Source organism: Tenrec ecaudatus, chromosome 3 (assembly GCF_050624435.1).
Source record: "Tenrec ecaudatus isolate mTenEca1 chromosome 3, mTenEca1.hap1, whole genome shotgun sequence".
NCBI classification, from domain to species: Eukaryota; Metazoa; Chordata; class Mammalia; order Afrosoricida; family Tenrecidae; genus Tenrec; species Tenrec ecaudatus.
Window position 1 is genome coordinate 182,902,457 of NC_134532.1, and position 12,374 is coordinate 182,914,830.

The following is a 12,374-nucleotide window of genomic DNA, read 5'->3' on the forward strand; positions in this document are numbered from 1 at the left end:
ATGATCAAATTCCCTTGGTGTAACATTCCTAGCCTTGTTCTCACCAAGGCAGTTTTCGTTTTTCTTTAAACACTTTCCTAATAATCTCCCTTATGATTGTCCTAGGCCCTTCGGGGAGATGTATCAAGATGACCCCTTTAGAGTGCCCCCAAAAGGGGTCCCTGAGCTGCCCACTGTGCTTTGAACGTAGCTGGCCAAGTAGACTCCCTTAGAAGCCACTGTTGTGAGTGGGCCGTTTTTCTGAAGGCACCCAAGTGAGACGAAAACAAGTATGTGATTGAGAGGACTAGTCTGTAGCTCTCCATCCACCAATCAGAGGCACGTGTGTAAACAAGTGTGGTCTGACACTGACTTGTGCGTGTATGAACTGGAACCCTGGTAGCTCTTACACTGTGTGCATGTGCGTGCATCTACCATACCATGTAGCACTTTCGTATAAACAAGAGGCACTGGAAGACGATGTCAGCTATTTCACAGCTGCCATCTGTTTGATAGCAACTGAAAGTCAGCATTCATTTTAAGCCATATCCCAATTTTAGAGATGTTAAATTGTATCTTAGAATAGATAGAATATGGTACGTGAATATACTATAGCTTAAAAAAGTCTAAACTAGGAGTTTGTTGTGAAGGAAAGAAACAAATCTTCTCTGATTACCTCTCACAGGTTAGGCACTTTACATGTCCATTATTTAATTTATTCATCATAGCAATGCTTTGAGAAGGCTGTTGTAGTCCTGTTTCATAGGTGACGAAAGTAGGGCTCACAGAGATTTAAAGGCTTGCCAAAGGTCACCCAATAAACAGTGGAGCATGGTTGTCGGTCGTGGTTGTCGGTCGTAAAGAGCAGTTGTAGTCCATAGTAATCTAGTCGATATATGTGATGGTGAAAGGGGACTAAAAGGATAACTCAAAATAATAGCAGGATTGGGCTCAAATCCCAGTCTGGGGAGTTCCACAGTTCTTCATCAGAGTAGTAAATCGGTAGGTCTGCTGTCTTTCATGCTTTGAATTTTGTCTGTACCTTTCTCCTACTCTTCAAGGACCTTCTAGTGAAGTTCTAATTAAAGAAGGTGACTGCACTAGCTGGTGCCATCTAGCTCTTTGGGTCCTACGGAGCAAAGGCTGCAGTGTAAGCAGTCCATTAGTCCTTTGGATTATTTTCTTGAATCTTTGATTTTCTTCATGCTTGTTTTTTCCCTCCATATGTGGAGAGGAATTGCAAATAGATGGTCAAACTGGTTCTTAGATAGCAAGATGGCCATGTTTTAAGCAATAGTTTATGTCGGTAGCAAGAGTTTGCTCTAAACGGAACCTATATTAACACATGGAAACTGGAGCTGGCTATGCTGCACACATTCTGGACAGTAGAACTGCTGAGGAGAGTAAGTCTTAGGAAGAATGGAGAAGGGAGAGGTGATCAGGAAGGTTTTCCATAGGTGATTTTTGAATAAGTCTCAAAAAATGACCAGGTTTGGCACATAGGAAAGTGGACCTTGATCTTCCATGAGTCAGGGCCCCAAGTCCTCTGCTCTCAGCAAGCAAGATCGTGCCATCTGTATATGGCAGTTTGTTAACGAGCCTTTCTACAATCCCGATCCCTCGTTCTTCTTATAGTCCAGCTTCTCAGATCACGTGCGCGGTCTACAGCTTGAGCGAGTATGGGGAAAGGACCCCACCCTTGAAGCACACCTTTCTTGATTTTAAACCGCCCAGTCCCCTTTGTTCTGTTTGAATGACTGCCTCTAGGTCTACGGATGGCTTATGACCACTGTGTTAGTCTGGGTGGACTAGAGAAACAAATCTAGGGAGACTCATATATGTATAAGAAAGAGCTTTATATCTAAGAGCAATTGTACATTAAGAAAACATGCTAGCATAGTCCAGATCAAGTCCTTAAGTCTGATATTACCCCATATGTCAATAGTAGTCTATAAATTCTTCTTTAGATTCATGCAGTTAAGCAATGATGCTGAATGCAGGAAGATCACAGACCAGTGGCAGGGAAGTCTTGTGGATCCAGTGGTGTTGTAAGCATCTCAGCGCTGGTGTGGGTCTTCACATGGCTCCTTCAGTTCCAAGGCTCTGGTTGTATCAGTGTAGCTCCATGTGGCTTGTCAGCAGGAAGATGAAGCAGAGAGTCTATATGTACCTGGCCTCTAATGAGCTATTTATTTCCGTGGTGCCTCCAAATGAGGTCATCAAGCTGCAAGCTGATTGACAGGCCAGACTCCATCCTTTCATAAGTTGACACTAGATTGTGTAACTGCCACAACTACAATGAAGTGTTCTGGAATTTCCATTCTTTGCAATGTTATTTATAATTTGTAATGCTACCCATAGTTGAATGCCTCTGTATAGTCAGTAAAAGTCAGCCAAACCTCTTTCTGGTAGTTAGTCTCTGCTTCCAGATAAGACCTTTCTGATGTCAGCCAGGATGTCCTTCTGTCCAGATCTTATGAGTATGGTTTGAATTTTTATTTTCAGAGACTCAAGAAATTATATGTTAGCTAGGTTAAACCCTGAAATCTTTACTGCTCATTAGAAAGCAAGGCAAATAACAAAGCAAATCATTTCAATGTCCTGAAGTCCAGGCTACCAGATGCCTGAAAAGCAGTAGAGGTCTATTATATTTTTGTCCTCTATTCAAAATACTGGTGAACAAGATGTGCCATTGTGTATATTGTCAAGTGAGCTAACCCTAAATATTTAAACCAAAGGGTTTAGTTGTTTTCCATTTGCTAGGTTCTTTGGCGGCTGCTTCTGCTATCATGGAGGAAAGAGACACAGTGATGTGCTTTGCAGTGATTTCTTCAGGTCAAACAGTATGGTGGGCAAGGGTGTGGGTATCATGACATTTCCTAAATGAGTTTAATTTCTTATCACTTATAATAGTGCTAAGAATTATAAAAAGTAATTAACTAATACTTAACACAAGCCTACTGCCACTGAATTGATTCTGATTAATAGCAACCTTATGTAGGTTCTCCTAAAATCTAGACCTTAGGTCATAAAATACAGAAATGTTCATAATACTTGCGTTTTTCTAATTTGTCTCATAGTAATGAATAACATAATTCTAAAACTATTTTTCCTATTGACATTTTAGCCAGATTCTTTCTTTCTGGAACTAGTGATAGAGCATTTTAAGTGAGCAAAGATAAACAACAGATTTTATTTAGTAGCCATATAAAGCTTTACTCTCTGAGACAGGCTGACCAAAGATCTGTATGAAGTGTCTGAGTGACCATGAGCTACTGCTGATGGCTCTAGTCAAACCTGTTTTCTCTAGGTAGAGCAGGTACGAGGCAAGAGAGCCCTTCTTTTAAAGTCCCATCTAGCTTTCACCCTTTCATTACAGAAGAAAAGAAGTACAAGTAAAGAAACAGCAGTAGAAGATATAGAATTACTTAAGGAACACAGAGGGAGAAGCCATATTATTTAAAAGTCCATATACCTTTAAAGGTATAAAATACACTCGCTTTTTACTGGACACTTATTAATATTAAATATTTACATAATATTTCTGCACTCAAACTGGTAAGTAGAAGCTTATAACCTCTTGCCACGGAGTCAATTCTGACTCAAAGCCACTCTTTTAACTACTTATATTTAGAACTACTATAAAAATAAAGACTAATGATTTAAAAAATTCCTTTACATCACTCTTAAATGGCTTCTCATGATTTACAGTATGTCTTTAACTTAGAAATGATACCACTTCATACATTTGGTTTATTGTGTTTTTGAAGGACCTGAGAATCCTTCCTTACTTTCCACTGAGGACTGCCACACCTACGGTGCTCCTGGGGGTGGACATAGTGGCAACAAAGTTCCACTGGCGAGCCTGCGGGTCCCATCTTTCCACCGTGTTCAGATAGCTCCAGCCATCGTGCCCTCCTACTGCATACATGGGACCTTCCAATACAGCCACACCTGCATGGAGACAGTTTAGAAATCATGGGTTAGCTACTGCTAAGTCATAAAGAGCATATTTTAATTGGAATATAAGAACAATGAACCTTAAAAATGCAAGTGTAATGAGCAAAAACTTATGATGTGGCTACATGCCTTCCTCGCTGTTCTTGTGTGTGTGTAAGGGGGAAGAGGGTGTTCCACGGGGGGTGGTGGTGGTGAGAAGTGGCAGCAAATTTCTTGCTTTCAAGGGTGTAGAGGCATAGCTGAGGTCCAGACGTGTGTTCAAGTGTAAATCTCAGACTCTGACAAAATCCAATTAAAGAGAGCTTTATTGAGAAAGAAAAGCAACTAGAGCTGGGGAGGCAGCAAATTGTACAGGGCAAGATCAGCTGCTATATTGAGGCATGGAGTGACAAGGGCTTATAAAGGCAAAAAGCACAGGCAGCTGGGTTCCATTGGTAGGCAAAGGAACCATCAGGAAACTGAAGGACTAGTCAGAAGCAGACGCAGGCCAAGTCTGTGGAGGTCTATTATAGCTGTGTGGTCAGACAAAGGTTAGTTCAGGTGGTGGAGCTGGGTGTTTTTCTGAGAATCGGCCAACCACCAAACTTTGTGGGTATAGCTGTTTCCTGGGGGACATGAAGATAATCTAGTAGCACATGATTAGAAAAGGGTCACGATGGAATCACTCGTGTTACCTTTGCAAGAGTCCAAAGCTTGTTTCCGATTAATCCCTTTATCACATGGTCAGTTTTTTCTTACATTGTAAATTTTAATTGAAAACATGTACCAGCTCAACCGCTGGTACACGCTTCACATTGGGCCCTCCTTTTCTGAGTTGCTCATCTCCCATTCACACAACCTCACTGTCTCTTATGTTTCTATCTTATCTTTCATTGATGTTGTCAATTGGATCCCACAGAGTTTGTAAAAGGGCATAATGCCAAAGCGAGCGTCTGTCACTAGTTTAACCACTATTTGGTTTTCAGAAGACTTCAGGGGGTGTTTTTTGCTCTAAAGATTAAAGATGATCACAGGGCAATGGTTTTACAGGTTCATATCACTTCCAGGGCTCCACAGATTCTGGAGCCCACGAGAACATAAAACTGTCTATTGTTACACTTTTGATCAGGATTCTCTTGTAGAATCTTTGATTAAAATGTCCAGTAATGGTAGTCAAGTACCACCCAGTTCTGGTCTCATGGCAAAGGAGGCAGCTGTCCACAGAGACAATTTACTACATATTCCATTTCTTCCTTTCCCGACTTTCCTTCTTCCTCTATTGCTCCATATGGGCAGAAACCAGTTGAGCCTTGGGCGGTCACCTGCAAACTTTGAAGATGCCAGGCCCTATCTAGTTCCATAGGAACTAGGAGGTAGATCTGAAGCCATAAGTCGCTTTTAAAATGGCAGGAGATGCATATATTACCATTAATACATTTTCCACATATTACCATTATTTCATATTTTTCAAGGAACCCTGGTGGTATCGTGGTTACTTGTTGGGCTGATAACCACAAGGCCAGCAGTTTGAAACCACCCGCTGCTCCAAAGGAGAAAGACTGGACTTTCTACTCCTGTTAAGGAGTTACAGTCTCAGAAACTCACAGGGGCAGTTCTACACTGTCCTACAGGGTTGCTATGAGTTGACATCGACTGAGTTAATATATTTTTCAATAAATTTAGATTTAAAATATTTTTGAAATTTATTCCCCTTTCCAATTAATCTAAAATTCAATAAAATGAAATTTTACTCTACTTAATTTGCTATCACAATCCAATACTGCGATCCATCACCAAGGAACTAAGACAAAATTGTCCGTTTACTCAACAAATATCTATTGGGTTTCTACTAAGGGGCAAGCACTCAAGAGAACAAAACAGATAAGAGTTCTGGCTTCACTTACTATTTTTGAAGCCCTGTAACTGCCACCATCTGAAGGAGTCTGGTCTCACCTGACAGGTCACTGAAGACACGTGGCCTCGTGGTGCATGCTAGCCATATGCCTAGCACCATACATGTAAGGTGATCGTAGAACCAGGCCCTGTCCACTGACCACCGATTAATGACAAACCTAGCAGAAATCAGTCAAGGCAGCCCAGTCTGTAAGAACCCCCAAATGGCCCACAGATTCATGAGTTAAATGAATGGTTGTTTAAAGCCACTACAGCGTAGGGCAGTCGTTTCTAGCAAAAGTTAGCTGATCCTCATACATTTCAAGCTTCCATCTAGTTTTGTCTCCCTTTCTTCACGCTCATCAAACAGTTCTTTTATTTCATTAAGAAAAGTCACTTGGTACAAGATTTCTAGTCTCTTCTACCCATCTCACATGTGCGATAGCTCCTCATCTCTGCATACCTACAGGGCAGAGAGCAAGGCACCAAACAGATGCTGAATGCCTGCCTGCCCAGTGAGTATGGAAAGACAGAAAAGCATCTTTAAATTCTCGGTGTGCTTTCAACATTTTTTCTGGTCATCACTCATTTCCGCTTAAAAACCAGGGGTAAAAGATGAAAACACCAACATTAAAGATTTCAAAATCAGCATTTCAATGAAGTCAGATAACACTACTTATCAACAGAGGACACACATAAAGGGGGCTTCAGAAATCTCATGGAAAAACCTCATTATCTTTTCATTCGTTTTCCAGGAACTTGTGAAGCCCCTTATGTCTGAGTGGTTTGTGAGATCACCATGCTGCCTAAAGTCCTGTAGTACTCGCGTCTTTCCTTGTACTGGCTGCTGCCACACTGCCCATGCTCTAGCTGGTAAGGAACGCACGGTGCTGTGGACGCACGCCTGCATGCAACGCTGGGAACCAGCCTGCAGAGGGGCACTTACCAAGGCCATGCCTGTGTGTGGACATAGGAGGCATCACGCTCCACGTTTTCGTTTTGGGGTTGTAGCACTCCACTGTATTCAAGGTCTTCAGTCCGTCTCTGCCTCCAACCACATACAGTTTGTCGTCTAACACGGCAACACCGAACTGCAGTCGCCTCCCGTTCATATTTGCAACAGGAGTCCACATATTGGTTCGAAGATCGTACTTTTCAATGCTTGTTGCTCCTTAACAGTAACATGGAAATTACATAAATACAAATATCACCACGACCGAGTATTGTGTGAAATCGTATGAACAAAATTATAATTTTACCAGCACTGAGACTAACACTTGTATTATATTCCAGCAAGGTGCTGTATGATCTGGCCCTGCCCAGGGCTTTAACCTGATGGCTTGTTATTCTCCCAGGCACATGCCCCAGGCTTCATAGGTTCAGTCAAGTGGGTAAGGAAGGTGTGTCAAAGAAGGCTGAGAAGCAGCAGCCAGAAATAAGAGAAAAGCAGTGTCACGGAGGCCAAGAGAAAACTTTCCAAGCTGGCCAGACCTGCTAACAAAGAGATCCAGGAAGATGAAGACAACAGTATGGCGTTGTTGATGACTTTAGGGAGTGGACTTGTAGTGAGGGCGAAATTGTTGTTTGGGGTGGCTGAATTCTTACCTTTCATGCAGAAGACCTGGGTTCAATTCCCAGCCAGTGTACCTCATGAGGCGTAGCTACCACGTATCTGTCAGTGGCGCTTGAATGTTGCTAAGATGCTGAGTTTAAGGGGAATTTCTACACTTGGAAAAGGACTTGGTGGTCTACTTCCACAACATTAGCCAACGAGAACTTTATGGATCACAACAGTCTGATCAGCAATGGAGACGGCAGCAGACCAGTCAGCATGTAAGTCCATTGTACGTGAGGTGGCTGGGAGTCAGGGTCTGACTGGAGGGCCTCTAGCCGCAGCAGCATCCTTACTGGGGTGGTTGAGACGTGCTTGGGCGTGAGGAAAAGAGACAATGGGCACAAGTGACTCTAAGACATTTGACTACAAGAGGGCTGAGAAAGATAGGAATCACTAGAAGCAAAAAAGTGAGTTACAGGAAAGCATTTGTTTAAGTGCAAATATGTGTATTTTGGGAATTTTGAGTATAGGCATTATAGCAAGTTACTGCTGAGAGACCGTTTTTAAAAGAATGGAGAGATTTCATGAACGATAGAAAACACTTTTATTATGAATTAGGTGAAGGGTTACAGAGCAGATCAACAGTCTTGCATTCAATAATGCATGCACATTTTGTCTGAACTCGCCAATGTGTCACCACTTACTCTGATTTCTCCCGGGCCCTCCCCCTTTTGTAACCCTTGGAACTTTTGTGTTTGGTTAAATGCGGCCCATTTAATCTTACTGGTTAAATATTCTAGCACACGGTGAATTCGGTTACAGATCCATCTGAAGGGTAACTAAGGGGCACAGTTTTAGGGGTTTTACCTGTTTCTTTCCAACTAGTAAGCCTGGTCTCATTTATGATTTAGAGTTTGGTTCCACATTTTTCTCCCCCTCTACCCAAGACCTTCTAATGCAACAGTTCCTAACCTGTGGGTCGCAACCCCTTTGGGGGGTTGAACGACCCTTTCCCAGGGGTCGCCCGATTCATAACAGTAGCAAAATTACAGTTATGAAGTAGCAACGAAAATGACTTTATGGTTGGGGTTCACCACAATATGAGGAACTGTCTGAAAGGGTCGCGGCATGAGGAAGGTTGAGCACCACTGTTCTAATGTGATCCTTTTCAGGGTAGTTGGTAGTGATAGCTGGGCACGATCTAGTTTTTCTGGTCTCAGATGTAAAGACTGATGTTTGTATGGTTCATCACACCAATGGTCCCATGTATCTTTCAGTTTTCATCACTGTTCTTTCCTCCAGAAGAGAAGAAACTTTACATGAACCTTAGATGGCTGCTCGTGAGGTGTTGAGATCCTAGCTACTACTCACCCAAACAGGATGTCGAACATTGTCTTGGCGACCTGTTATGCCAATAGACTTTGTTGTCCCTGAGTCTATGGTCCTGATCCCTGAGTCCCAGTGACTCATTCCTTTGAGGAGTTTGGTCATATTATAACTTTGTTTAGGAACTATTTGGAACTATTGCTTTTTCTTTATGAGTCCAGTGGAAGTTAAAACATCAACATTACCATCAACAACAAAACCCCACCACCTCACTATGAATAATTTATTTAGAGTTCAGTTCTCTTCTAAACTTCTAACATAACATCTAATTAGTGCTATGCTTGTAGAATTACTTTTCCTTGATAAGGATAAAGTAGGTTTTAACAAGTAGGTCATCAGAGTACTAGTATTACTATTTCCTAAATCTAAAAATAGATTATTATGGGTATAGAATATTATATTTTCTCATATGCTATTTACAAACAAAACCCAAACTCGCTGCCATCGAGTGACCTTATAAGTCAGAGTAGAAATGCCCCTGTGGGGAACAGAAAGCCCCAACTTTCTTCCACAATGGCTGGTGGTTTTGAACTGCTGACCTTGCAGTTAGTAGCCTAATGCATAAACATTATGCTACCATAGTTTGTATTATTTTCTACACTGGATACTTTATAAATCTGTAAGTTATTTGGGGATCGTCTTAGTTCTCTGGTGCTATTATAGCAGCAGTACTACAAGTGGATGACTGCAGCAAATGGAAATTTATTCTCTCATAGTCTAGGGGACCAGCAGTCCAAATTCAGAGAGCCAGTTCTAGGGGAAGGCCTTTTATGTCAGTTTATTTCAAGTCCTTAGAAATCTACACGTGTTTTGCTATTGATCTTTTCCTGGGTCTAAGAGGTTCTCAGCACAAGGATCCTTGGTCCAAAGAATGTATTCTCTTTGCTTGGTGGTAGTCAGGCCCCCCAACTCTATCTCTTGTCAGATAAAAGGCCCTGGGTCATAGCCTAGGGAAACTCCCTTTACCTAGAATTAGGGATATAATACGAGTAAGGGTCTTACTCTAATCTTACAACTGACTGAACAATTTTATCAGATCACATTATAGGAGTTAATTACTTCATTACATAACATCAAATTACATCAAAATGTAACTGCCAAACCAGTGAGAATCCTGTGCTTAGCCAGGTTGATACATACTTTAGGGGAGGAAAGCACAATTCAATCTATTACAAGACAGTAGATACAAAGTTGTTTTCCACCCCTGTATTTTTCATAGTACAAAAATTAGTGCAATGTTCAAAACTATTTTTTAATCTGAATAATCTTCTTTTTTGCTATAGTAAATGATCAAATTATTTGATGTAATATTATATTTAATGTATCACCCTAAATTTGATCTTAAAAGCTTCTTTCTTCTATCAAATGTACACTAATGATAATCATGTCTCCTCACTAATGGATATAGACAATGTTTTTCATTTGGATTTTAGGTTATTTCTTTTAGATCTCATTCATTACAAAGTATCATGGTATTATTACAACTAAAAGTCATTTTGATAATTTCAAGCATAACTCTTAAGATATAAAAATCTTAAATCTCAAGTGCAATTAAAAAAACAACAACCAAATATCTCAAAATCACAAAACCCCAATAACTGGAAATTCTATGTAGGAAGCTTAGGACTTCCTTAATTTGTGTTGAAAAATAAACCTTGAAAAATTAAGCACAAATAGATTTTCACAGTTCCTCAGTGGCTGATAAGAACCATCACCAACTTACTTGTTGGGCCTTATTCTGAACAGAAAGGTTCCTTGCTTACATCGGGCTGCTACCAGAAAGCTCAGCAGTTTGAACCCACTAACCCTTGTTCTGTGGGAAAAGACGTAGCAGTTTCCTTCTGTACAGATTTATTACAGCTTCAGATTCCACAGGGGTGTTCTGAGTCAGAAGCGGCTTGGTGGGAGTGGGTTTGGTTTGGTTTTAGGAGTATGGAACAGAAGACGTCTTGGTGGCACTGTGCTGATGCGAGAAACGTGACGATCCAGATCCCGCAGCTGCTCTACTTGAGAAAGAGATGGCAATCTGCTTCCGTGAAAATCCACCGCCTTGGAAACCCTGCAGGCTGTTAGGGTAGCTATGAGCCCAACGGAACAGCAAAGGATTTTGTTTTGGTTTTTACTTTTTATTGTGATTTGAGTGAAGGTTTAGAGAACAAATTGGTTTCCATTTAACGATAATACAGGTTCAGTTTCAGATGAATGGATTTTGTACTAAGTGATAAAAAAGGATGTTTAGGTGGTGCTGTTGGTACTCAACTGCTAAGCTAAAGGCTGGTTTGACCCCACCTACACTACTGTGAAGGAAAAGGTCTGGCGATCTGCTTCCATGAAGATCACAGCAAAGAAAGCTTGATAGAGACGTTCTGCTGTAACACATGGGGTCGCCATGAGTAAGAATCAACGGTGGGAACTCACAACCACGTACTGAGCTGACACAGAAAGAAAGGGGCCAAGAGCTCAGTGATCAAACCAAGCCACCAGTCCACTAGTGCAAATGGCTCTTCTTCTATAAACAGTGGACAGAATTAAGGGCAATAAAGCTTCCATGTGGTAGAAGATCAGAATGTTCTATTATTAATATTTCCGAAGACTCAGAAATAAAGCTGGTTACAGAGCAAGGGCCATATTATAAAGATCCTGAAAACCTGAGAGAAGAATTTACACCTGACATACTAAGAAGTAATGGCATGATACGTGAAGCATTAAGGATGTGTACTGTCATCTCCAGAGTCAGAACGCTGTGTTCGAATGCTGATCTATGACTTATTAGTAATGTGACCTTGGGAACTACTAAGTCTTTCTATCCTCATCTGTGCGAAAGGGCAGTAACACTCGACTTTTCAGCTGTTATGAAGATGAAACAAAATGATCTAGATCCAGCACCTAGCAGAATGGCGTACACCTATTAACAACACGACAAATGCTACCTCCTTGAATCAAAAAGATGAAGACATGTACAATGAACCCATAGGGTAGAAGGCCTAGCAGCTGGAAGCAGAACATTCAGTGAGAGGAGACACTTAGCACAAGTCCCTGATGTGGGTAATGTGGGACATGTGAGAAGAACACCATGGAGGTTAATGGGGCAGGAACTGGAGGAGTGAGGGGCGAAGTGAGGTCAGCTAGCTAGCTAGCCAGATGTCAGGGATTAGAGAGTATAGGTTCTAGAAATTCAGAGGAAGGGAGATCAGTGTGTATTGAAAGAGAACACACAGAAACCTCTTTAGCATCATACCTGCAGAAGGCCCTATGTCTCATGCTAGGCGCTCTAATTGTTACTATTAGTAAGGACAGTTACAAGAATGGTTCCCAGACACTCTTGAGCTAGAGTTCCTAAACCTTCCCACTGACTATTTCATTTCTCTGTATATGTATGCATCCCTTAGACCCCTTCATACAACATCCCATCACATGTATGTCTGTGATTTCATAGTTGGATTTGTTTAAGGGCAAAAACTCTCTTTTTTATTTCCTTCAAATGGTTTTTTAAACCCTGAACCCCTAGATGAGCAGTGAGTTGCCAATCTCCACAGAGCCTCTTCCTCCGCTGCCTCCTGACTTCATTTACTGCCACAGCAGCTGTGAGACCTTCCATCCCAGTGCAGTGCCTGCCAAGGCT

At 41.5% G+C, this 12,374-nt stretch overlaps 1 protein-coding gene across 3 annotated transcripts in view; it reads right to left on the reverse strand.

Moving 5' to 3' along the window:
* Nucleotides 1-12,374, reverse strand: part of KLHL5 (kelch like family member 5) — an 87,834-nt gene that overhangs the window by 11,944 nt on the left and 63,516 nt on the right. For all 3 annotated transcript variants that reach the window (XM_075544431.1, XM_075544430.1, XM_075544432.1), the window contains 2 exons: nt 6,758-6,982; nt 3,771-3,933 (listed from right to left, as the gene is read on the reverse strand). In XM_075544431.1, coding sequence (XP_075400546.1) covers nt 3,771-3,933; nt 6,758-6,982 — 388 coding nt within the window. The remainder of the gene's footprint in view (nt 1-3,770; nt 3,934-6,757; nt 6,983-12,374) is intronic.